This window comes from Sarcophilus harrisii, chromosome 2 (genome assembly GCF_902635505.1).
Source record: "Sarcophilus harrisii chromosome 2, mSarHar1.11, whole genome shotgun sequence".
NCBI classification, from domain to species: domain Eukaryota; kingdom Metazoa; phylum Chordata; class Mammalia; order Dasyuromorphia; family Dasyuridae; genus Sarcophilus; species Sarcophilus harrisii.
Window position 1 is genome coordinate 149,007,814 of NC_045427.1, and position 27,086 is coordinate 149,034,899.

General features: G+C 35.3%; 1 protein-coding gene across 1 annotated transcript in view; it reads right to left on the reverse strand.

The window, feature by feature from the left end:
* XRN2 (5'-3' exoribonuclease 2) overlaps positions 1-26,199 on the reverse strand; it is a 101,862-nt gene extending 75,663 nt beyond the window's left edge. The window contains exon 1 of the mRNA XM_031951037.1: positions 25,974-26,199. Within this exon, the coding sequence (XP_031806897.1) occupies positions 25,974-26,048 (75 nt within the window). The 5' untranslated portion in view covers positions 26,049-26,199. The remainder of the gene's footprint in view (positions 1-25,973) is intronic.
* Positions 26,200-27,086: the final 887 nt, after the last annotated feature.

Genomic DNA, 27,086 nt, shown 5'->3' on the forward strand with positions numbered 1-27,086 from the left:
GCATTCCTGGTATAAAGTTCATCTGGTCACACTGTATGATCTCTGTGATATATTGCTGTAATCTCCTTGTTAGTATTTTATTTAAAAAAAATTTTTTGCATAAATATAAATCATGGAAATTGATCTCGGTTTTCTTTCCTTGTTTTTACTCTTCCTGGTTTAGGTATCAGCACTACATTTGTATCACAAAAGATACTTGGTGGCTTTTTTCTTTGCTTATTTTTACAAACAGTTTATATAGTATTGTAATTAATTGTTCTTTAAATATTTATAGAATTTATTTATGAATCCATCTGATTCAGGGAATTTTTTGGGGGAGTGCTCATTTATGACATCAATTTTTTTGTAAAATAAGATGCTTAAGTATCTTGTTATGTCCTATTCTGTTAATCTAGGCAATTTATATTTTTGTAAATAGTCATCCGATTAATTTAGACTATCAGATTTATTGGCATATAATTGAGCAAAATAGCTCTTAATAATTGCTTTAATTTCATCTTAACTGGTGGTAAATTCATTTTTTTGTTTTGATAATGATAATTTTTCATAATCAAATTAACCGATGACTTTTTTTAAAAATACAACTGGCTCCTAGTTTAATTAGTTCCATGATTTTCTTACTTTCAATTTTATTATCTCTCCTTTGAATTTCAAAATTTTCAATTGGGTATTTTTAATTTGTATTTTTTCTAGGGTTTTTAGTTGTATGTCAAATTCTTTTATCTGTTCTTTCTCTATTTTATCAATACTAACACATAGAAATATAATTTTTTCCTTAAATACATTACTTATCCCAATAAATTTTGCTATGTTGTCATTTTCTTTAACGAAACTGATTGCTCCTATGATTTGTTTTGACCCACATATTCTTTAGAATTTATTTAGTTCCCAGTTAATGTCTAATCTGTTTCTAATGTCCCTTTACTGAATAATTTCTGTTGCATTATGGTCTGAAAAGGATACATCTAATATTTCTGCTTTTCTGCATTTGATTGAGACCTTTATACCCTAATACTGGTCAATTTCTGCAAAGGAATAAAGTATACTTCTACTTTCATCCAATTGTCTCCAGAGGTTTAATATATCTTACTTTTCTATTCACCTTCTTAACTTCTTTCTCATTTATTTCATACTTAGATTTATCTGGTTTTGAGAGAAGAATGTTAAAGATTCCCACTAGTATTAATTTAATTGTCTATTTTCTTCTGTAACTTATTTAACTTTTTCTTTAAGAATTTAGATTCCTTATCCTTTGATTCAGTAGTGTCTCTGCTGGGTCTGTATCCCAAAGAGATCATAAAAAAGGAAAAAGGATCCACATGTATAAAAATATTTGTAGTAGCCCTTTTTGTAGCTGTTGAATGTTTGCTTTCTCTTTCACCTTTTTTTCCCCTTTTGTTGTGATTTTTCTTGTGCAGCATGATAAATTTAGAAATATGTTTAGAAGACCATGTTTAATCTATATTAGATTACTTGCTGTTTTGGGGGAAGGAAGAAAGGCGGAGGGAAGGAGAAAATTATGAGTCACAAGGTTTTGCAAGGGTGAATGTTGAAAACTATCTGCATGAATTTTGAAAAATAAAAAGGTGTGTGAGTGTGTGTGTATTTTTTAAAGAATTTCAATGCCTCTTAATAGAATTGTGAAATGATCAAACTATTTTGGAGAGCAATTTGGAACTATGCCCAAAGGGATATCAAAGTGTGCCATCAGTGTTTCTATTGGGTACCAGAGATCATAAAAGAGGGAAAAGGACCCATATGTGCAAAAATGTTTGTAGCAGCTCCTTTTATAGTGGAAAGAAACTGGAAAATGAGTGGATGCCCATCAGCCGGAGAATGGCTAGATAAGTTATGGTATATAAATGTTATGGAATATTATTGCTCTGTAAGAAACAATCAGCAAGATGATTTCAGGAAGGCCTAGAGAGACTTACGTGAACTGATGCTGAGTGAAGTAAACAGAACCAAGAGAACACTGTTGTTAATAGTAACAACAAAATGATGGGATCAATTATGATGGACTTGGGTCTTTTCAAACAATGAGATGCTTTTCAACAAGGCAATTCCAATAGGCTTATAAAAGAAAGTGCCATCTGAATATAGACAGAACTATGGAGACTAAATATGGATGTATAATATTTTCAACGTTTTCCCCCCTTTTGATCTGATTTTTCTTGCACAGCATAACAAATGTAGAAATATGTTTAGAAACATATTTAACCTATATCAGATTGCTTGCTGGCTTGGAGAAGTTGAGAGAGGGAGAAAATGTAACACAAGGTTTTGCAAAGGTGAATGTTGAAATCTATCTTTGCATGTATTTGGAAAAAATAAAATACTATAATAAAATTAAATATAAAAAATTTAGATTTCATGCTATTTGGTACTTATGTTTAATATTGGTATTACTTCATCATTGCTAGTATCTTTTTAGCAAAATGGAATTTGCTTGTTTATTCCTTTCAGTTAGGTCTATTTTTTTTTGCTTTTGCTGTGTCTGAGTTCATGATTGTTATCCCTATTTTCTTTCTTTCAGCAGAATTCTATTCTAGCCCTCTTATTCTTATTTTATACACACACACACACAAACACACACCTAAGTGACACACTGAATAGAACACTGGGCCTGGAATCCAGAAGATTTATCTTTTTTTAATTCATCCAGCTTCAGATACTTACTAGCAGTGTGATTCTATGCAAATCACTTACACCTGTTGGCCTCAATTCCTCAACTGTAAAATGAGCTGGAGAAGGAAATGGCAAACTACTCCAGTATCTTTGCCAAGAAAATTCTCAAAAATGGAATCACAAAGAGTCAGACAAGACAAACAGCTGAACCACAACAACATTAAGTATATCTATTTCAAATGTGTTTTGTGTAAACAACCTATCATTGGACTCTGGGTCTTAATTCATTCTACTATCTGCTTTCATTTTATGGGTTAGTTCATCCCATTCAGAGTTATTAATTGTATATTTCCCTCTTTCTGGTCCCTCAAGTCTGTTTTTCTTCTAACCAGTACCTCTCTTAAACCACCCTCCCTTCAGTCAAGCCCCTCTCCTTTTTCCTCCTATTTAAATCCCCTGTAGAGCAAGATAGATTTCTATACTCAAATAATTGTATGTTATCCCCTCTTTGAGCCAATTTTGATGAGAGTTAAGATTCAAACACTTATCATCACTCCTTTCCCCGTCTTCCCTTCATGCCTCTTTTATGTGAGATAACTTGCCCCATTCTTCCTTACTCCTTTTCTCCCAGTGCATTCCTCTTTCTCCCCAAATTTATTTTTTAAAACTATCTTATCATATTCAACATATCTATGGCCCCTCTATGAACATTCCTTCTATCTGTTCTAATAATGCCAAGTTATTAAGAGTTACAAGTATCACTTTCTCATATAGGAAGGTAAATAGTTTAACCTTTCTAAATACCTTATTTCTCTTTCATGTTTACTTTTTATGTTTTTCTTCAGTTTGTATTTGAAAGTTCAATTTTCTATATAGCTTGTCTTTTCATAAGCAATGCTTGAAAGTCCACTATTTCACTGAATGTCTATTTTTCCTCCTAAAGACTTAAACACAGTTTTGCTTAGTAGGTGATTCTTGGTTGTAATCCTAGCTCCTTTGTCTTCTAGAGTATCATATTATGAGCCCTTCAAACCTTTAATGTGGAAGCTGTTAAAATGTGTGATCCTTGACTATGGCTTCCTGATATTTGAACATGTCTTGAATATTTTATCCTTCATCTGGGAATTCTGTAATTGGGTTATAATATTCCTAGGAGTTTTTATTTTGGGATCTTTTTCAGAAAGTGACTGGTGTATCTTTTCAATTTCTATTTTGCCCTTAGAATATCAAGGCAGTTTCCTTGATAATTTCTTGAAAGATGATGTCTAGGCTCTTTCTTATGATGATGGCTTTGGAAGAAGATTCTTAAATTATCTCTCCTTTATTTTCCATTGAGATAGTTCATATTTTCTTATATTTTTTTTCATTTTTAAAAAAATTGTTTCTTGGTATCTCATGGAACCATTAGCTTTCTCTTGCCCAATTCTAATTTTTAGGAAACTCTTTCCTTCAATGAGCTTTTGTATTTCTTTTTTGATCTGGCCAATCTTGTTTTTTTGAGGTGTTATTTCTTCTAGGGCTTTTTGTACCTCCTTTATCAAGTTGTTGACTTTCTTTTCATAACTTCCCTATATCATTCATTTCTTTGCCCAATTTTTCCTCCACCTTTCTTATTTGATTTTTAAAATCCTTTTTTGAGATCTCCCAGGAATTTTTAATGGGCCTACAGCCAATTTTTTTTGAAGCTTTTCATGTAGCCATTTTTATTTTATGAGAGTTTATATCATGATCTTTCCTGTCATCATAGTAACTTTCTATGGTGAAGTTCTTTTTTGTTTGGCCTTTTTTTTTTTCTAGCCTATTTTTTGACTTTTAACTTTATGTTAAAAGTTGGACTCTGCTCCTGGTGGAAGCAGTGGAGGGAGCAATGTCTCAAGCTTCAAAGTTTCTTGATGCTATTTTCAGAATCAGGTCAGAGAAGGAGATTACAATCTTGGGATCACAACCTTCAATCATCCTTCCCAATTTACTCCTTCTGATCTTGGAACTATGATCTCCTGCAGCCACAATTGTGATTGCTCTCCTCTGACTCAGAATTGCAATCAGGGTTCCTATTCCTCCATGGCTATAAGTACTATCACTTCTTTTGACCTTAGGACTATGACCAAGAGCTGTATATGGACATGCAACAGGATCCTGAACCAGTGCCAGTAAAACATCCGCTGAAATTTCCTTCTCTCCTCCTAGCCCCTACACTATCCATGAGTTGAGAACTCCAGAAGCTGCTGCTGGCACCAATGCAGCCACCTCCAAAGTTCACTGCTGGCTTGCTGAAGCATAGCCTACATATCTGTCCTGTGCTATAGGCCCACCTGACCACAACACCCTGTGAGACAGATCTTTCCTGTCAACCACCTCAGTTGCCATGGGCTAGAAAATTGTCTCAACCAAACTTTTGTTGATTCTGCAGACTGTAGAATTCAATTTGAGGCATTATTTTAAAATTGGAGGAATTTTGGAAAAGTTAAGAGTGCTTCTCTTCTATGTCATCTTGGTTCTACCTCTTCAGCAACAGGTCGATTACTACAGAAAGGTCAAGAAGGATAAAGACTCAGGCCAGTGGATTTGAAAATTAAGAGATTTTTGGTGACTTTAGGGAAATCAATTTCAGTTAAACAATGACATTGTTTAATATTAATAACATTACTTAATCAACTGAATCAGTGAGTTGAAATAGTTTCGCCCTGATCTTTGCCTGAGTGATGGCTAAGAGTTGTAGGATAATAGTTAGAAAGAATAGTAGTTTAGTGAAGGAGAATAGTAGTTTAGGATGGGTAAGACTTAGGCATCTTGGATATGGAATGGAAAGAACCAGTAGATAAAGACTGAAGAACCAAAACTGGGAGGAATGATTGAAGATAGTGATCTGCTTGAGACTATATGAAGGAATGAATTTAAGGGCACATGTTGAAGTAAGTTATTATCAGAGACTAAAAAAAAAAAAAAAAAAATATATATATATATATATACACACACACACACACACACACACATATATATATATGAATATCAGATGACTAAGGAATTATGAGACTGAGACAAGAAGAGGAAACTTATGGCAAATGGCCTCGATTTTTCTCAAGATCCTTTTGTTGAGTCAGTAAGGGAAAAGAAAGTTTAAGGAAAGAAAAGTTAGAACAGACTATGAGGAGTTAAAAAAGAAATTTAGAAAGGAAAATTAGAAAGGACTAAACCATCTTGCTGTGTCTTGCTGTATGGAGCACAGAACCTAATAGTTTATGATATCATAAATTTATAGGCAGTTCACTTTATGACTTCATTTAAGATCCATTCAGTAAAACACCAGTAGGGGCAATTCAGGGTTAGGGTTTGCAACAAATGACAAATAGCAACAAAATAAAAAATAAAGGATTTGACAATACATAATGAAAATGCCTAACTACATGGATGATTAAGACTAAAGTAATGTATATAGAAAGAAATAAACTGAATCTATATGCTAAATATGAAAAGACAATTCCATTCTTTCTTTGTAGAAATGAAAGATTTGTACCAAATTTTACAAATACTGCTCTTTGCTCAACCTTCCCTCTCTGCACATCCAGTAAGAAATACTGTAATATATGTGACACTTCTTTTTATCTAGCTGTGTCCTAACCTAAATCCTGAGCTTTTTGCCTCAAACTCAAGGAGCCTAGGGTTAGCTAAAGAGAAACATAACTTTTATTGAGCAGAAACCTGTAAAATGTTACTAATTTTCCTAACTAGGGGCTCTAGGTTATTATGCTCTTCTTATTAATAACTTTTCAGCTGATATAAACTCATAAATTAAGAGAAAATAAAGAGGGTATGATCTTTCTTATAAGTACTACTTTTCTTCGCCACTCCTTTCATCACCTCTCCCCTTCCTGTCTCTCCCCCTTTTCCCTCTTTCCCTCCCTCTCCCTCTCCTTTCCTCTCCCTCTTCTCTTCTTCCTCCTTCTCCCTACCTATCCCCATCCCTGTCCTTCTCTGTCTCTCTCCAATTAGGGCAACGGAATGGCCCTAAAGTCTAAATAGTCTCTTTTCTCTCTATTTGATATTTAATATTAGATTTTTTTAAAGTTATTAATGTAATCACAAAAGTCAGACACCCCAAATGAAAAAATTTCTAACATTCATACAGAGGTTTAGCTTTCTACAGCATGGAACATTACATATAAAGTCAAGCTTGGCTGAATATGCTGGTTAGGACTGCTGACTGCTTCTTTACTCCTCCCTTTGGGGGGTGGGGTGGGTGGGGGTTGTGTCAGGGAGTGGTTCTCTGGGACATATATATTGGGATATAAAAGTAATGTAAAAATCAAAATATCAATAAAAACTAAATTGCTTTGGATAAAAGTATTTGATTTACAACAAAAAAATTTGAATTAGTATTTGGTTATTTACTGGTGTTCACTGAAGCAAACAAAAATCATTAGAAAGGAGAATAAAATAAACATGGAATGAGAAATATTTTTGTCAGAGTATAGGAAAATAATAATTTAAAACAAAAATTGTTTTATTACAACAAAGTGTGTACTCTGAATATTTAACAATATTAATATTTAATACAAAGCTGAGAAAATAAGTATTTAAATTGTTTTAAATTTTTAAAATATAATTGTGAATTAAAAATCACTATTCTTTATATAAATCAATGTCTTAAGATGTATGTAACTGTGTTCACCACTAGAATTAAAAACTAGGGGCAGCTAGGTGGTACAGTGTATAGAGCACCAGCCCTGAATTCAGGAGGACCTGAGTTCAAATCTGATATCATACACTTAATTCTTAGCTGTGTGACCTTGGGCAAGTCACTTAACCCCAAGTGCCTCAGCAAAAAAAAGAAATTAAAAACCAGAAATTAATTTTTTTTCCAATTTGTGACTGTATAGTTTTAAAATTTATTAGTCCCAAAGAAAGAAAAACATTCCGTGCCCTTAGGAGATGTCAAAGAAAGCTAAAGATAACAAAAAAGGATTTGTTTTTTTAGTTACAAGATGGACTACTTCAGAAGTTTAAGGATATGTAATTTATATATGGGAAGACCTACATTGCCCCAGAAAGTTCTTCACTTTGAATCCTCTCCTCTCCCTCTGACTGGTTGGTTCCTCTCAGAATTTCCAAAAGAAAAAGGCTCAATTTCGCCATGTCCATTCGTCTTAAGTCTCAGACTTCTGCATTGCCCCTGCACTAGCTTAACTTGATCTCTACTCCCTACTTCGAGACTTCTAAACTTCAAGGAGTTTGTTAGTCCATCTTTTTGTTTGAATTAGTATCCCTAGTTCTTAGTATAATTGTCTGGCCTTATTATTTCATTAAGAATTCAATAAATGTTGGTTTATTTAATTCCACCAGCATTCCTTCTAGGAATTACTTTCCTTCAAAAGAATATACCTATACTCCACAAAATTTGATAGACGGTTTTATTAACAATAACAATAATAGCTAGCATTTATATAATGCTTTAAGGTTTGCTAAGTGCTTTATACTTTATCTCATTTGATCATCACTCTAAGAATTACTATGGGGAAGAAAGGAAAGAGAAGAGAGGGAAAGAAAGGAGACAGGGAAGGAAGAAAAAGAAAGAGAGAGGGAGGGAGCAGGAGAGGAACAAAAAATTACCACTACCCTGAAGCTACTCTAGTGATGAAAATATATTCATTCACCTAGAATCCACAAGAGAAAGAACAAATTGAATTACTCTTTCAATGATTCCTGCTCAATCACAGGTTTAAAATACTTCCTTCAACAATACCTTACTGGAATTTTCTTTATACATTTCTTCTTCCTTAGCTCTAAAATATATTACAGTTGATCTTATAAAGGAGTAATATGAGCATATTATGGCAAATTCAATACTATTATTTCTTCAGCCGTTTTAAGAACACGGACCAAAAAAATTATCTTAGCAAAGTAAATAATTTAATATGCCCTATTTAAGCAAATATTCTTTCTTAAATGATTATCGAGTATGTCAGGCACTATATAATTTGAAACTATAATCTCTACTCTAGAATGACATTTCAGCTATATTGTATACACTCATTATTGCTAAATTAAGATCCCTTAAATGTAAGGTATTCTTATTTTAAAAATACACTCAAAAATATCATATATTTGTTAAATTCAATTAGCACTCATCTAAACATCTATCCTAAAACAGATATAAAGTTGTGGAAAGTTCTGCCTTCATTATATTGGAGTAACTATTTCAAAAGATTAAGAAATGTAATCCAATTAAATGCAACAATATGTACTTTGCTAAATAAATATGGAGAGATGAAGCTGAAACATTACATTGCAATTGAATTTAACAATTGAATGGTCATTGAAATTTTATATATAGTTTATATGGTGGACTGAAGTATGGGGCCTATCAGGTTAAAATACCGTATACATTATCAAACTGCTTTCATCATTGCTCAGGCTAGAGCATCAGTCTAGATGGATAGAGAAATGTGCATTAGAAACCAAATTTGTAGAATAATGAAGTTGTTGGGGTTTTTTCTGAAAGGATAGCAAAGAAATTTATAAAAAACTTTGGGAGATAGTATGGATTCAGAATCAAGAGGACTCAACTCAAATTCTAATTCTGATATTTATTTTGATGTGACCTTAGGAAATAACCTCTTTGTGCCCTCTGATTCCTCAACTGTAAATTCAGAGGGTTGAATTTAAGTGAACCCCAAAGACTTCTTCTAATTCCTGTGATTTTATGTTATGCTGAGGAGAGGAAGATCAAGGCAAGGTGTTTGTTTTATTCTTCCTCCCTTCTCCCCCCCGCCCCAAAATATAGGGGATATTAAGTTGATTTTGAAGATGAGCAGACTAAAAGCTTCTCAAAGTTATAAAAATTCTGGTTAGCACTTCAGAGTGTCCAAGTGGTACAGTGGATAGAACTCTAGGCTTGAATCCAGGAAGACATGATTGACTTCAATCCTCCTTCAGACTCCTTGCAATACATCCCTAGGCAAGTCACTCAACCACTGCAGTCTCAGTTTCCCTATCAGGAAAATGGGAATATAGTAACATCTACCCCATAATTGTGTTGTGCATATGTGAATATATGCCCCTTTTTCATCATCTTAACACCTAGACAATTATAACAGCCTTCTGTTTGGCACTTTCAGGCCAAGTTTCTCCTCACTCCAAGCTATTATCTTAAAGTGCTAGTCTCACCTCCTTAAGAGTTAGCCAGTTCACAGAACAAAATAGTCAATGACAATACCAATCTAGTGTTTGACAAACCCAAAGACCTCAGCTTTTGGGATAAGAATTCATTATTTGATAAAAATTGCTGGGAAAATTGGAAACTAGTATGACAGAAATTAGGCTTTGACCCACACACAACACCATATACCAAGATAAGGTTGAAATGGGTTTATGATCTAGACATAAAGAATGATATTATAAACAAATTAGAAGAGCATAGCATAGTTTACCTCTCAGATCTGTGGAGGAGGAAGCAATTTGTGACCAAAGAAAAACTATCACAAAATACGCATAATCACAAAATCACAAAATAGATAATTTTGATTATATTAAGTTAAAAAGTTTTTTGTACAAAATTAATGCAGACAAGATTAGAAAGGAAGCAGTAAAATCAGAAAACATTTTTACATTCAAAGGTTCTGATAAAGACCTCATTTCTAAAATACATAGAGAATTGACTCAAATTTATAAGAATTCAAGCCGTTCCCCAAGTGATAAATGGTCAAAAGATATGAAAAGACAATTTTCAGACCAAGAAATTGAAACTATTTGTAATCATATGAAAAGATGCTCCAAATCACTAGATCAGAGAATTGCAAATTAAGACAACTCTGAGATACCATTACAACACCTCTCAGATTGACTAAGATGACAGGAAAAGACAATGACAAATGTTACAGGGGATGTGGGAAAACTGGGACACTAATGCATTGCTGATAGAATTGTGAGCAGATCCAACTATTCTGGAGAGCAATTTGGAACTATGTTCAAAGGGCTGTCAATTTCTGCATATATCCAAAGAGATCTTAAAGGAGGGAAAGGAACCCACATGTGCAAAAATATTTGTGGCAGCCCTTTTTCTAGTGGCAAGAAACTGGAAATTGAATGGATGCCCATCAATTGGAGAATGGCTGAATAAATTATGGTATATGAATGTTTTGCAATATTATTGTTCTGTAAGAAACGACCAGCAGGATGATTTCAGAGAGGTCTGGAGAGACTTACATGAATTGATGGTAAGTGAGATGAGCAAAACCAGGAGATCATTATATACAGCAATGACAAGACTGATCAATTCTGATGGATGTGGCTCTCTTTAACAATGAGATGATTCAAAACAATTCCAATTGTTCAGTGATGAAGAGAGCTATCTACACCCAGAGAGAGGCCTGTGGGAACCGAGTGTGGACCACAACATAGCATTCTCACTCTTTCTGTTGTTGTTTGCTTACATTTTGTTTTCTTTCCCAGTTTTTTTGTCCTTCCTTCTTGATCTGATTTTTCTTGTGCAGCAAGAAAACTGTATAAATATACTGGATTTAACATATATTTTAACATATTTAACAGATATTGAACTATCTGCCATCTAGGGGAGGGGATGGGGAGAAGTAGGGGATAATTTGGAACAGAAAGCTTTGCAAGGATCAATGTTGAAAAAGTACCCATGCATACCTTAAAAATTTTTTAAATTAACTTTTTTTTAAAAGAAAAAGTTACCCAGCCTCTCCTCCCATGACAAGTCACTCATAGTAATCCATGAACACTTTTGTTCCATGCACATAACAATTTCTGCCTTTCCACTAACTGTCTCCCATGCCTAGAATGTTCTACTCTATTACCTGGTTTCCTTCAAGACCATCTCAAATCTGAACTTCGAAAGTAGCCTTTTTCGAGACCAATTTTTAAAACAATTCCTGGGGGGGGGGGGGGGGGGGGGGAAAGAAAAAAACCCATGAAAGGGGGGGGGGAGACACAAACACACTGACACTGAGTACTGACATCAAATGAGTTATAAAAGAGGGAACTCTAGGTTCACCTAAGATGCCACTAAAAATATGCTGTCCAAATCCAAATCCTTAATCTTCAAATGTTCAAATTTGCAGATGATAGCACTGTTCCTATATCAAGTCTTGCAATATTACTCACCCATCTAAGTAAATGAAATTCCAAAGGAATTTGTCTAACCAATCATATGAAAGAGGGGGAGATAGCAAATCAGAAGAGGGGAGTTTTAAAATGTTGGCTACCAAAAAACTATGACATAGAGTAAGAGAAGACTGTTGGATCATACTTGGGCAAATTTTCAGGTAACACCAACTTAATGATTGCTTAATAATAATAACTAGCATTTATATTGTTTTAAGGTTTGTAAAATCTTTTACAAATATTATCTCATCTAATCCTCAACAATCTTGATAAAGGCTCTTATTATTCCCATTTTACAGATGAGGAAATCGAGACACAAAGTGGTTAGGTGAACTACTCAGTGTCTGTCAGTGTTTGAGGCTACATTTGAACTTGTATTTTCTTGACTCCAAGTCCAATGATTTCTCCACTGTGCCACTTAGCTAATCTCTCTAAATATACCAAGGCAATCCCCTTTTCAAGCTCCCTAATTAAGTTACCACAGTGACTTTTCCAAATTTTTTCATCCCTTCTAAAACTTCCCCCACTTTTTTAACTGAGGATCTTGCCTCCATACTTCACTGAAAAAATTGCAAGTATTTGCCCAGTTTTCTTCTCTTCACTTCTTTTCACATCACCTTTTGTCATCATCTTTTGCTTCACTACTATCTCACATGAAATAGCCCTAGTCCTAGCTAAAGCAAATCCCTCTACTTTTTCATAAGATCCTATTCCATCCCATCTTTTCTATCACTTTGCCTCCTCCCCTCATATCTAACCTCTTACTTATCTTCTATCTCTACCAGTCTATTAGCTGCTTCTCCATTACTCATCAACATGCCCATACCTTCCCCAAGATCAAAAAAACTCACTTGATACATATATCCCCTCTGGCTATCATCCCTCTTATCTCTTCTGAATTTTATGGCTAACCTCCATCTATAGTAAATAGATGCCTCCACTTTCCTCTAGCTATTTTAACTCTGCAATTTGAATTCAGACTTCATCATTTAACTGAAATTGCTCTCTGCAAAGTTACTTTTCTTAATTGATAAATCTAATGATCTTCTTTTATTTCTCATTTTTTTTTTTTTAACCTCTCTGCAGTCTGGCACTGTTGAGCACGCTCTTTTCTTACTCTCTCCTCACTTAGGTTTTCCTGGCACTGCTCTCTCCTAGTCTTCCTCCTACTGCATTCCTGATACTCTTTTGCTAGACATTCATCCAGGTTATGTTTGATAACAAGAAGTCTTCCCCAAGTCTCAGTCCTGGACCTTTTCTCACCCTATGGTATTTCATTTAGTGATCTCATCAATCCTATGGATTCCATCATCAATTCTATACTAATGAATTTCTAATCTACTTATCTAACCCTAACCTTTCTGCTGATCTCTAATCTCAAATCTCCAAGTGCCTATTGGACATCTTAGAAGTGGAATCTCCCATAGACTTCTTAAATTCAACAGGTCCCAAACTGAATTCATTATCTTTGTCCCCAAATTCTTCCCCCTTCCAAACTTCCCTATTAGGGGGACCTATATCCTTTTGGTCTAGACACAAAACCTAGATCAATATTGACCCCTAACTCTCACTCATCATATCTATTGCAAAGATCAGTTTATTTTTTCTTCTACCAAGTCATATCTACATTCCTTTCACTCCTCTAACAAACCTACTACTCTGGTCCAGTCGTCTTCATGAAAGGACTATTGAAATAGTCTACTACTATTGACTGATATCCCTGACACCAGTCTTTTCCCACTCCAGTCCACCCTCTGTTCAGTTGTGAAAGCACAATTCCAACCATGTTATCCACTCTAATGGCTTCCTATTATCTAGTGCAGAGCTTCTTAAACTTTTTCTATTTATGATCCCTTCTCACCCAAGAAATTAATGTGACCTGGGTATATAGCTGTGCAAAATAGATATACAAATCAATCATTTGCTGATAATAAATCATAATTTCGTGACCCCAATATTCAATGAAATCCCATAGTCATAACCCACAGTTTAAGAAGTTGGGATTCGTAGGATGATCAAATATAAAATCATGTTTAGTATTCAAAGCTCTTCATAATCTGCTTCCCTTTCCTCTCTTACTGTATTCTTACACCTTACATACTATCATGTACCCTGAGATACTGACTTCCTTGCTGATCTTCAAACAAGTTGCTCCATTTATCACAGGTTTTTTTCTCCTAAATCTGAAACTTTTTTCTCTTCATCTCTATCTCCTGGATTCCCCTGTTTCATTCAAAGTCCCATCAAAAATTTCATTTTCTATGAAAAATTTTAACTGATTCCTTTTAATGCCAGCGCTGTCCCTCTAATAATTCTCTTTTTTCCTGTTTGCATCTTGTTTCATATATAATTTTTTCATATTTTTTCTCTCAATTTATGAAATTAAGAACAAGAACAGTCTTTTGTCTCTTTTTTTTTGTATGTGAGACACTTATTGCTAGTGTTTGACTTAACTTTTTTTTGTTTGACTCACCTCAATCTATTCCAAACTTATTTTCTGTTATTAGCCAATCATACTAAACCCTGAACTGATAACCCTGAAAAAAATGAAGCCTCTTTTTTTCCCATCTCTTCCTCTTAAAACTCTTTAAAATAATAATAGCTAGTATTTAATTAACAGTTTAGAAGTTACAAAGTATTTTACTTATTTCATTTGATTCTGAAAAAAAAAAAAAAAAAGGTAAAGAAAGGGTAAGTGAAGACCAGGATCATATAACTAGTAGGTTCCTGAGGCAGAACTCCAACTGAGGTCTTCCTGTCTCCACACATTCTATATATTATGCCATCTAGTTGTATCATCATCTTCCACTCTATTGTCCTTTATCCCAGTCTCTTGTCAACAATATAAGCTAAGGTCAACACCTCTAAATATACATTTGATCTCAGGCCCTCTCAATTTTTCTAATAGATCTCATCCTCAATCACTTTCCCCTTCCTCAAATCTCAACTCTCCCTATTCAGAATGCACTGCTTTCAAAGATAAGCTCCACACCCTTAGGAGGGTGAGGAAGAGGAAGAACACCTTAAACACCTTTTAAACTATTATCTAATACCTCTCCTCCCACCCCAAGTTAAATTCTGAATAAGTTTTTGAGACTTGCTGGCTATACTTCTACTGTCACTCATTCTCAATTCCTTACAATTCAGTTTCAAGGACCACTCAACTGATAGTTCAAAGTTACTAGTGATCAATTTAATTACCAAGTTTAATAGTCTTTTCTCAGACCAAAATCTTCCTGACTTAAAGAAAAGGAGAAGGGGAGAAAAAGAAGACTAAGAAGATAAGGGGGAAAAGATGGGAAGCTATAGAAGCTTTTATATAGCATCTATCATGTACACTAGTTACACTAGTTAAACATTCAACAAATATTTTTGATCCTCACAATCCTAGAAGGTATATTCTGTTATTATCACCCTTTTAAGTTCAGGAAAACTGAGAAAAATAAAGATTAAGTTACTTGTCCTGGCTCACACAACTAGTGTCTGCAGCTACATTTAAACTCTTCCCAATTTCAGGCCAATGCTCTATCTCCTGTGCCACTTACCTGCACTTTACAACCACTGACCAACACCCTATTCCTAGATAGTCTCTCCTCTCTGAGTTTTCATGATATTCAAGTCTCTATTTATTTCCTAATCACTCTTATTAAATTTGCTGGCTCAACAATAATATCAAACCCCCCTAACCATTCATTTAACCCAAGATTTTGTTCTGGGTCTTTTCTTTTCCAGTTATACTTACCCCTCTTGGTAATGCCCAGACCCAGTGGGTTTAAGTATTATTGATATGCAGGTGATTCCCATGTAGGCTCCATATCTCCCCTGAGATTCAGCCTCACATCAACCATCGCCTATTAGACGTTTCAAAATGGATTCCTGGAGATACCATAAACTCAATATTATCTAAAACTAATTCATTTATGTTTCTCCTTCTTTTTCCTTCTTAATGTCCCTATTTTCTACTGACAGTTTCCTTAAAGCACCTCAGGTTTGTTATCTCAGCATTAACCCTAGACTACTCATTTCCTCACCCAAATAGCTGATAAAGTCAATAAGCATTTATTAAATGCTTATTATGTATTAAGCATTATGCTAAGTGCTTGAGATATAATCAAAGCAAAATCATGGCCCTAGCCCCTCAAACTCACATACTAATAGTGGAGACAAAATGCAAACAATTTTGTACATACAAAACATACAATGTGGATGATAAGTAATGGGGGGATGGTAAGTAATGGGGGGGAGGGAGAAAAGGCAGACAACTTGATACTAGGAAAGGCTTTTTTACAAAAAAGTGGGATTTGAGCTGAGTCTTGAAAGAAGCCAGGATCAAAAGAGGAACATTATGGACATAAGGACAGTCAATGAACCAAATCTGCTGTTTGCATCACTATAATATCTCTTGCACCAATCCCTTCTCTCCATCTTAGTTCAGGCCTTCATCAGCTCTCACCTAGTTTACTATAATAGTTCTCTAATTAATCTCCCTTTCTCAATATCTCTCACCATTCCAAGACATCCTACTCACTACTGCCAAAATAATTTTTCTTAAACACAGATCTGATCATAATGGCTATACTCAATCTATTCCAATGGCTTCTTATGACCTTTAAAATAAAATATAAATGCATTTTGTGTACAAACTATCTCACTCCAACCTATATTTTCCACCTCACTGGACACTAATTCTGTTGCAGTTCCCTCATCACACACTGAAAGACCATTCTCTTTGCCAAAGCAAACCCCTCTCTACAAGCATAAGTGATCCCATTCCATAATTCCATACCTTCTATTTCAGAAGAATCTCGCCTATACCATATCCAATCTCTTCTTTATCATCTCTCTCTACCTGTCGACAGGAGACTTTCCTACTGCCATAAAAATGCCCATACTAAAAAAAACCTCTCAATTAATCTGTCCATCATTATTACTAACTAGCCTACCAGGCAACATCCCTCATCCGTTCTCCATTTGAAGCTTCAATCAATTTATGATAGGTGTTTCCACTTCCTTTGCTCTCTTTTTTGAACTTTTTGATATGGCTTTCAAACATTATTCAACCAAAACTCTTCTCTTAAAAAATACCAACAACCTCTTAATTGCCAAATTTATTGGTCTTTTCTCAATCTTCATCCTTCTTGACTTCCCTGTAAATCTCTGCATACTGCCTCCTCATCTTTGTCTCAGAGATTCCCTTTCCTTTAAAATGCAATTCAATGCAATACCTATGGAAGAAGTTTTATTTGTTCCCCTTCCCCCAACAAAAGCTCATCCCATATTAATACATATTAAACTACTATTTTTGGAAGTTTACTAACTTCATATTTATTGTTTTTTAAAACATGTACTTCTCACATCCCTTAACCCTCATTAAAAAAATAAGCTAATTTCATGTAGGGACTGTTTTATTCTTTGTACTTTCATCTCCAATTCGTGGCACAGTGCTTTGCATATAACAGACACTTAATAAATACTTACTGATTTACTTATAATGAGCTTGTAAACTACTAACATGCCTATATTTTTTATGTAGTAGTATTTTCCTCTGTATTACCAAAACTTTCTAAAACCAAATGTAAAATTTTATATTTCTTGAAATTAAAGTCAATGATTATCTGTTAAAAATGATTTAAAAGCAATTTCTACATTGAAGCTGAACTAGAAAATCTGTGAATTTTCTTACAACGGTAATATTATGAATCTAAGGATATTTCTGCAAATATGATTATGGTGTAATCATGGTATAGTGAAAAGCACTGCATCAGAAGACCTGGCTTGGAACCTTGAATTTACTTCCTATTATCTGTATGATTTCTGACAAGTCAATCATTGTATGTTTCAATTTCTTCATATATAAAACAAGCATGAAACTTACATTATTTATTTACCTTGCTATAAAGCAATGTTTATTAGCCATTTCATTTTTATAGAATCACATGCTCTACTTTTCTATCTACCACTGCAGCAAATGATAAATTTTTATAATTCTCAGAACTATCATGATGAAAATATCATTTGAAGAGAAACAGGTAAACTTTGAAAATTACAAACGAATTCCAGCACAAAATGTTTGCAAATATAAAACAAAGAAATTTTCCCCCTCAACTCTTTCTATGAAATCAAGTCTTGATACCTAAACAAAGTCAAAAATAAAGAATCAAAGGAGAGAAAGAAAACTATAGACCAGTATTTCAAATAAATACTGCTGCAAAAATTACAAATAAAATAGCAAAGAGACAATGACAACACATTCCAAAGAATATACACTACATCCAAGTTGGCATGAATGCTGAACTAGTTCAATATTAGTGAAATTATAAATATAAGTGGCCATATTAAAACAAGAAAAATGATGCTAACAATAAAAGCAGGAAAAGGGTCTGAATAAATACAAAACCCTCTTCTGTGAAAAACATTGGAAAACGTAAGATTAAATGAACCTTTTCTTAACATAAACAGTATACTTCTAAAATCAAGAGAACACAGTATCTAATAGAAATAAGTTAGAATCCTATCCAAAAAGATCAGGACAAAGCAAAGGTGTCTACTGGCACCATCACTCTATAATATATTGTTGGAAATGCTACCAATAGGAAGGAGGGAGGGGAAAAGATCAATTAAAATAATAGCAAAATGTATGAAATACTTCATCTACCAAAGAGGTAAAAACCAGGAAGTCTATGAATACAACTACAAAACATTCGTCTTTGGAAATAAAGACCTAAATAGATCTTTGGAAATAAAGACCTAAATAGATAAATATCTGTGAGTAGTTAATATAAATATAATAAAAATTACAATATTACCTAAATTAATTTGCTCACTCAATAAAATACCAATCACCCAACCAAAGGATTGCTTCACAGAGATAGAAAAAAAAAAAAAAACTAACAAAATGTATCTGGAGGAATAAAAGCTCAAAAATCTCAAGGAAAATAATGAAAATAGAAAAAGTTGGAGGTAAAGATTCTTCCTTGAAATACCAGATCTCAAATTATAAACTACAAAAAAGAAGTAAACATGAGGGAGAGAGAAAGAGAGAGGGAGAAAAGGAGAGAGAGAGAGAACACACATGGGAGCAAGAACAGAGAGAGAACATACAATTTTCATATGAAGAAATTAAAACCATTTCTAGCCATATGAAAAAACTCTAAATCGCTGCTGATCAGAGAAATGAAAATTAAGACACCTTTCAGATTGTCTAAGATGACAGAAAAAGAGGGGATGTAGGAAAACTAGAATATTAACACACTGTTGGTGGAATTGAGAAATGATCCTGCATATCCTTTGATTCAGCAGTCTCACTATTGAGTTTGTATTCCTAAGAGATAAATAAATATATCTCATATAAATAAAGGAATAAATAAGGAATAAAATAAATAAAGGAAAAGGACCTCTGTGTGCAAAAATGTTTATAGCAGCTTTATTTGTATTGGCAAGGAACTGGAAACTGGAATTAACAAACTGCTAAGTAAATTATGGTATAAAAAAGAACTACATGCACTGATGCTGAGCAAAGTGAGAACCACCAAGAACAACCACTGTACACAGTAACAAACAAGATTACATGATGATCAACTGTGGTGGACTTGGTTCTTTTTCAATGATGTGGGTGATTCAAGGCAATTCCAATAGACTTGGGATAGAAAATCCAGAGAGAAGTATGGAGACTGAATGTGAATAGAAGCATAGTTATTTTCACCTTTTTATTTGTTTTTTTTCTTTCTTCTGTTGTTTTTTTCTCCTTTTGATCTAATTTTTCTTATACAACATGACAAATATTTAAACAAATATGTTTAAAAGGATTACACATATTTAGCTTGTATCAAATTACTTGCTGTCTTGGAGACAGAGGAAGTAAGGGAAAGGGGGAGAAAAATTTACAACACAAAAGTTTTACAAAAATGAATGATGAAAACTGTTTTTACATGTATTTGGAAAAATAAAATAACTACTAAAAAAGGGGAAAAAATTAACTTAGTACCTAGTGTTTGATAAATTCAAAATAATGAGCTATTTGATAAAAAGGCATGCTATTTCACAAGAACTGCTGAGGGAAATAGAATGCAGACTGATAGATGTTTTAACATATAACAAATACCAAGATAATATCCAAATGGATAAATTACCTAAATATAAAAAGTCATGTAATAAACAAACTAGAAGAGCAAGGAAAAAACTTTATCTTTTGGATTTACAGACAGTGGAAGACTTCATGATCAAAGAATAGAGAGGATAACAAAGATAAAATAGGAAAAAAAAAAATATATATATATATAAAAATATAAAATTTCAAAGTTTTTGCAAACAAATCCAATGAATATAAAACTTAAAAGGAAACACTTAAGAGAAGGGAAATCTTTACATTGAGGGGTTCTCTGTTAAAAATCTAATTTCCAAGATATATGAAGAATTGATTCAAATTATAAAAATAAGAGGCAATCCTCATTTATTCAAAGGCTATATAAATAGTACTCAAAAAGAAATATATTTTCCTAAAGTTTTATGAAAAATGCTCCCAATCACCAGTATTTAGAGAAATGAAAATTAATGCCATTGAGGTTTCAATCATCAAATGGGCAAAATCTGCCCCCCTCACCAAAAGACTAGCCTTGAAAGTGTTGCACAAAAAAACAACCATTGATGCAATATTAGCATATCTGTGAACTGTGCGCCAGTTATTTTGGGAAAAATTTGAAACTATGCCCCCAAATTTACTAAAGTGTGTATATCCTTTGACCAAGAGATAGATACCAATACTATGCCTATGTCCCAAAGAGATCAGAGAAGGAGAAAATATATTTATTGCAGCTCTTTTTGGCAATGAAAAAGAGCTGAAAAATAAGGGATTGCCAATTTGGGGGAGGGGATTTCTTCACAAATTATGGTATTTAAGAATATTATGGAATTTCATTGTGCTATAAGAAACAACAAAAAGAACAGGTTCAGAGAAATCTGAAAAAACTTGTATGAATTGAAATAAATGCTGAAGTGAGTGGAACCAGAATAACTCATACTAAACATATAAACTCATACTATAAACAAACTCATACTAAACATTAAAAATGAACAATTTAGAAATATTTAAGAATTCTCAACAACCATGAATTCAGAGGACCTACAAAGCATATTACCCATCTTTCAGAGACATGATGGGTTAAATATTCAGGAGACATTTTTGGACATACCCAACATGGGAATTTGTTTTGTTTCACTGCCTATTTGTCACAAGGATTTTGTTTTTTGTTTTCTTTCTCCAATGGGAGAAGACATGAGAAGAGACAAATACTTGTCAACTGAGAACAAAATTTAATTTTAAACAACTAAATGTTGAATTTATTATGTATTTTAAGAGGAAAAACTCTTAAATAAGGTTTTCTGTTAATAAAACAAAAACAAAAATTGCAATTAAAAGATCATTTGATTAGAAGAAATTCCAGCAGGAGTTATAAGATTAGAGAGAGTTGAGGAAGCACCTGGATTCTAGTTTGTCATCAGTAAAGAACAAAACTAACCTAAATATTTCACAGATACCATTGTAAGGATCATAATAAATAACAGTTAAGAGTATTCTGAAAACTTAAATTTTATTCACAGAAAAGTAATATTGAAGAGGAAAGAGGAAGAGGTTAATTGAACTGAGAGTAATGAAACCAGGGGCTCAAACCTACAGGTAAGCAACATCAATCTCATATACCTTACATGCTTTAATATTTTTCTTTTTTCCTTTATTATTTTTCAAGAGCTTCCTTTTCTCACAAAAATTTTGTGAGGCAGATAAAACAAGTATTATCCTCATTTAACCAGTAAGGAAACTTAGACTCTAAAAGTCAAAAAGAAATTAAGAGACATAGTAGGGGATTCAGTAAGATCTAATAACCTTCTTCCTTCCTTTTAATCAGCTTACAGTTGAAAGGGCAGAAAAGGCATTTATGACCTTGATAGTTCTGAGGAAATAGGGAGGTGTCTCATCTTATAGAATGTAAGATACTTGGAGGGTAAGGATTTTCCATTTCCCAGTCTTCTACATCTACCAAATCCGTAACAAAAAGTCTTCAGTGCAAACTTTGGGCAAGAGAAGGAAAGTAAGGATCCCAATATCAGCCATCCTCTCTCCACAGTTCAGCAGAAGTCCCACTTCCTTCTGGAAAATATCTCCAATGATTCTAGGGACAATGATCTTTTTCTACGTTCCTAATCATTACATTGGAGCAGCAATGTGGTACAAGGGAAAGGGCAAAGAACTTAAGATTTTGGTTAATTCTACCTTAATTAGAATGGTGACTATAAGCAAGTCACTAAATCAAGTTCAATTAGTAATTTCACCTGTAAAACCAGACACTAAATCCCAAAGGATTTCGTTTCATCCTCAAAGGGTTCTAAGTATCCCCCCCAAATAAAGACTTTTATAAATATGAGCTATGAATATTATTCTTATAAAAGGTAAAGTAAAATAGTGGTCAAAGAGTGGGTCACCAAGACTGAAAAACATGAGTTCAAGTGCAGGCTCTGTCATATTCTGGATGCTGGTTCCTGAGAAAGTTATTTAACCCTGATACTATAGGCAACTCTCAGCAAAATTTTTAAATTGCAAAGAAGGTACCCAACCTCATCCAGCACAATGAAATCACAACTCTAGTCCCTGTCCTTAATCTATGACATATAAATTTAACACAAACATATACTGTCATGCATTTTTCTGAATGCATTAATCTTGTAAATGCCCAACCAGATAGTAACAAGTTGAGGAAAAACTGTCAGATTTTTTTAATTTCTCAAATTATTTAGCACAGTGCTGACTTAATTTAAGGGAGGAAAAAAAAAAAAAAAACTTGCTGACAAACATTAAACGTTTCTATTCCTATATCATACCAACCAAAACAGTGCTACCCAGATTTCTCTGAAATTTAAAAAAAAAAAAAATAGTAATAGATAAAGGATCTTCAACCTTTCCCCATGCCAATCCAAATCCTAAATCTCCAGTTTCACTCCTTCCAGAAGCCTTCCCCTGATTTACATTCCAGAGCAGACTGCCACCACCTCCCCCATCTACCTTCCTTCAGTTACTCCTTTTGGTAACTGAAGAAAAAATAAAACTTAATTTGTGATTTACCTAATCTTTGGAAGCACAAAATAAAATGACGAATTCCTGATTCCAAAGAGAAATAATCACTATTACCCTAGTACTGCAATTAATAACTTTTTTCAAATGAGTATTATTACCATAGGCAAAGAAAGGATTTGGCAGAGAAAAACGAGAGAGAAAGAATGAAGTTGGGGAATTGAAGAAGAAACACAAAAGAAATCTATGTGGTGAAAAGTACAGAAATGTTAACCAGTGACTTATCCCAACCTAATAGAAAGGACCCTGGGTCTGACAGCTGGGAGAGAGGGGTTCTTTTTATTAATGGTTCTGATACTAATATGGGTAACAGCTGCCATATAACAAAGTTTTAAAAGTTACTTTACCTGATCTCCAGAAATATATTCAACACATGCTTATTACTAGAATTTGAAAGAACTGAACCTTTTGGGGGTCCTCCTTTAAGTTCTAATTTTAAGTTTAGCCAATTCTCATTAAAGCATTAATCCAATTTACGTAAACCTAAATTCAATGAAGTGTACTTTATATATAAATCAATGTTGGCATAATAAACATGGCATGTCCAGTGAATCGTTATTGTGATTATATGAATACCTTGATTTTCTATGACACATGAATGTGCATGTGAAGGAACTCAAAGAACAACGAATAAGGGACTTCCTTCTTTTAGGAACAATAAAGGTAATTTTGGCAATGCCAATAACATAATTTGAGGTCTGTCCTGGAAGTGAAAAAACTAACAATGAGGCTCTATTAAAACTGAAAATGCAAAAAAAGAGCAATTTACTGTGCCAATTTTATTCACATAGAAAGATATTATAATATTTTTCCTACCTTTAAATAAAAGATTTAAAAAAAAAAAAAAAAGTCTGGCAACACAGATATGCAGTGGGAAAAAATGCAAAAAAAAAAAAAATTGAAAATTATCTAAATTCAAAATATGAAAATGAGGGTGAGGGGAACAAAGGGAGGCTGCTTAACTCTCCCTACTCAAAAAATTGAAGATTCCAACTCAAAATCTTAAAGAAATCTTATTTCCCCCTATTATTTAACTTTTCTTTATTCTCAGCCAAGAATAATCTTAAGTAACTTTGCAAAAAAGCATCAAAGAACAAGTTGCAGATACGTTTCCAAAGAATCGTAAAAATAATACATGGTCAGTGGAGATGTTAATTGGTACAATCGTTCTGGAAAGCAATCTGTAATCATGTTCCCAAAGTTACCAAACGACATATGCTTTTACCAAGGAAGGCCCAAACTCCAAAAAGACTAAAAAAAAAAGAAAACCCATCTTTTAAAAAAGTAATAATAATTAGTGCAGCTCTTTTTGTAGTGCAAATTTAGAGAGGCGTTCATCTTTTTGGATAATGGCCAAATCCGTAAGGGTTTATGAACATCATCATAATTCATTAATAAATGATGAAAACATAGGCTTCAAAGAAACTTGGAAAGACAGGTACGATCTGATGCGAAATAAGACTGAGCAGAACCCAGAGAATCATTTGTACAATAACTACCACACTGGCAGCCCTTTTTGTAGTGGCTAAAAACTGGAAACTGAATGGATGTCCATCAGTTGGAGAATGGCTGAATAAATTGTGGTATATGAATATTATGGAATATTACTGTTCCGTAAGAAATGACCAACAGGATGATTTCAGAAAGGCCTGGAGAGACTTACACGAACTGATGCTGAGTGAAACGAGCAGGACCAGGAGATCATTCTATACTTCAACAACAATACTATATGATGACCAGTTCTGATGGACCTGGCCATCCTCAGCAACGAGATCCACCAAATCATTTCTAATGGAGCAGTAATGAACTGAACCAGCTATGCCCAGAAAAAGAACTCTGGGGGATGACTAAAACCATTACATTGAATTCCCAATCCCTATATTTATGCCCACCTGCATTTTTGATTTCCTTCACAAGCTAATTGTACAATATTTCAGAGTCTGATTCTTTTTGTACAGCAAAATAACGTTTTGGTCAGGTATACTTATTGTGTATCTAACTTATATTTTAATGTATTTAACATCTACTGGTCATCCTGCCATCTAGGGAGGGGGGGGGGTAAGAGGTGAAAAATTGGAACAAGAGGTTTGGCAATTGTTAATGCTGTAAAGTTACCCATATATATCCTGTAAATAAAAGGCTATTAAAAAAAAAAAAAAAAAGAATTAAGAGAAGAAAAAAAAAAAAGGGAAAAAAAAATAACTACCACACTGGAAAGATAAACAACTCTTAAACACTTAAAACTCTCTTCAATGACAAGACCAATCGTGATTTGAGATGATAATGACTGTTACCCACCTTCAAAAGACTCAAAAGGCAGATTAAAAAGTTTACTTTTCAAGCACGGTGTTTATGGTCTTAACTTTGTATATTTGTAGCACTGCTTTCTCTCCCGCGGGAAGACGGGGGAGAGGGGTTAGATTTTCAGTAACTGAACAAAAAAATAAACTTAACTCAAGATTCACGCAACCCTTGTAACCACAAAAGAAAACGACAAACTCCCGATTTCACGGGCCTATGGTCCGTGCACTTCAGGCACACGACTGTTTACAGTAAGTCACAGCAAAGAGGAAGAAACAGGAAAGAGTCCGTGCGCGCGGAGGGCGCGGAAGGCTCCCGGCTCCTACAGTCACGCCTCCCCCACGAAGTAACAACCGCACACCGGGAAGTGGCCGCGGGTGGAGAAGTTGGGGGTGTGGGGGTGGATCTCAACCCCGAGGCTAACCCAAAAGAGCCAGCGCGGAGACAGGACACGCCGCCTCTCCGAGTCCGGAGCCCGACCATCCCCTCTCGTCCTCCTGCAAGCCCGCTACTTTCTCCCACTGCAGGGCCACCGGCCCGTGGAACTTAGAAGGGACGACCGCGTGTCTCAGCGCGGGGAATCCCCAAGGGGGTGGGGACTCTCTAGCGGGCTACACCAAAGGGTGAGGGGAGTCTCCCGCACGCGGGCAGCTCAGGACTCCGGGGTGCCGGCGGGCCCCGACTCAGACTCGACAACAGGCGGAACTGGGGCGGCGGGAGACACAAGGCCTAGTCACGCCTGGAGCCCCCCGCCTCTTTCGGACGCCTCGAACGACCCCTCATAGACCTCCTCCTTTACCTTTTCTTCCACGCAGTTCACGATGATGGACGGATACTTGCGGCTCAGCCAGCGAAAGAAAGCGGGGACTCCCATGATTTCGGCCGGGCGCTTTTTTAGTCGGCAAGCCCGGACCCGGGGGGGGGGAAAAAGCGTAACCAGAGAGACAGGCGGCGGCGGCGGCGGCGGAGGGCAGGCACTTCCGCCCACCTTAAGGCCGAGCGGGGGGAAGTGACGCCACGCGGCCGCCGCTGCAGAGCATGGCGGGAAAAAGGTACCGAGGAGGCGGGGCAAGTGATCCTTCTGAGGCGGGGCTCTTGCTGAGCCGAGCACGCCAGTGAAATCGGGCGCACGCTGCTGCGCTCCACTACTAGGACCGCCTGGAGTCTGGGAGCCGCCCACCCCCAGCCATTTGGGCAGAGGCCTCCTGGCGCCCAGGCCTCCCGTTAGGTGAGGCGGGGCCTATTTGGGGCACCTCGACTCCGACGCCCAGTGCGTCAGTTGTTCCCCGCTCGTGCCGCTGACTGAGCGGCGCAGGTGGGAAGGAGGCCCGGGGATCGTCGAGGCCTTCGCTGGAACCCCGCATCGAATGCAGGGAATTTCTTTGTGGGACCAAACTCTGCTGAGGAATCTGGCTTTTGGGGAGGAGCCATGAAAGGGTAGTCTTTTGTCCGTCAGTTTAGCCCGCCCGCGCGAGTGTTAAAAGCTCCGGAACCCACTCTCCTTTTCGTGTGGCCTCCCTTCTTGTTACACCTGGAGCCTTTAAGAAATTACGTTAAGGGATCTGTGCTCTCGCTAGGATAATGAACTCATTTAAAATGAAAAGTATAGGTTTCCCGCTTTTATTTGGTTCTGAGTGGACCAAGTCCAAGATAGCGCGGTGGATATACCCTTTCTGTGGCCCTTCACTTGGGGAAAATGCCGCACCTAAGTTATAGCAGGGCTCAAGTTTGGGTCTGGGTTCCAACTCCCAGGCCCTTCCAGAAGGTCTAGGAATTCGACATTACTTTCACAATAATAGGTTTTAGGTTAAATATCGATAACGATAACCCACATAAACAAAGAGTGCTTTGGAATCACTAATTTTTAAGAATGCAAAAGGGTGCTGGGACCAAGACTTTGAACAGCATTGAG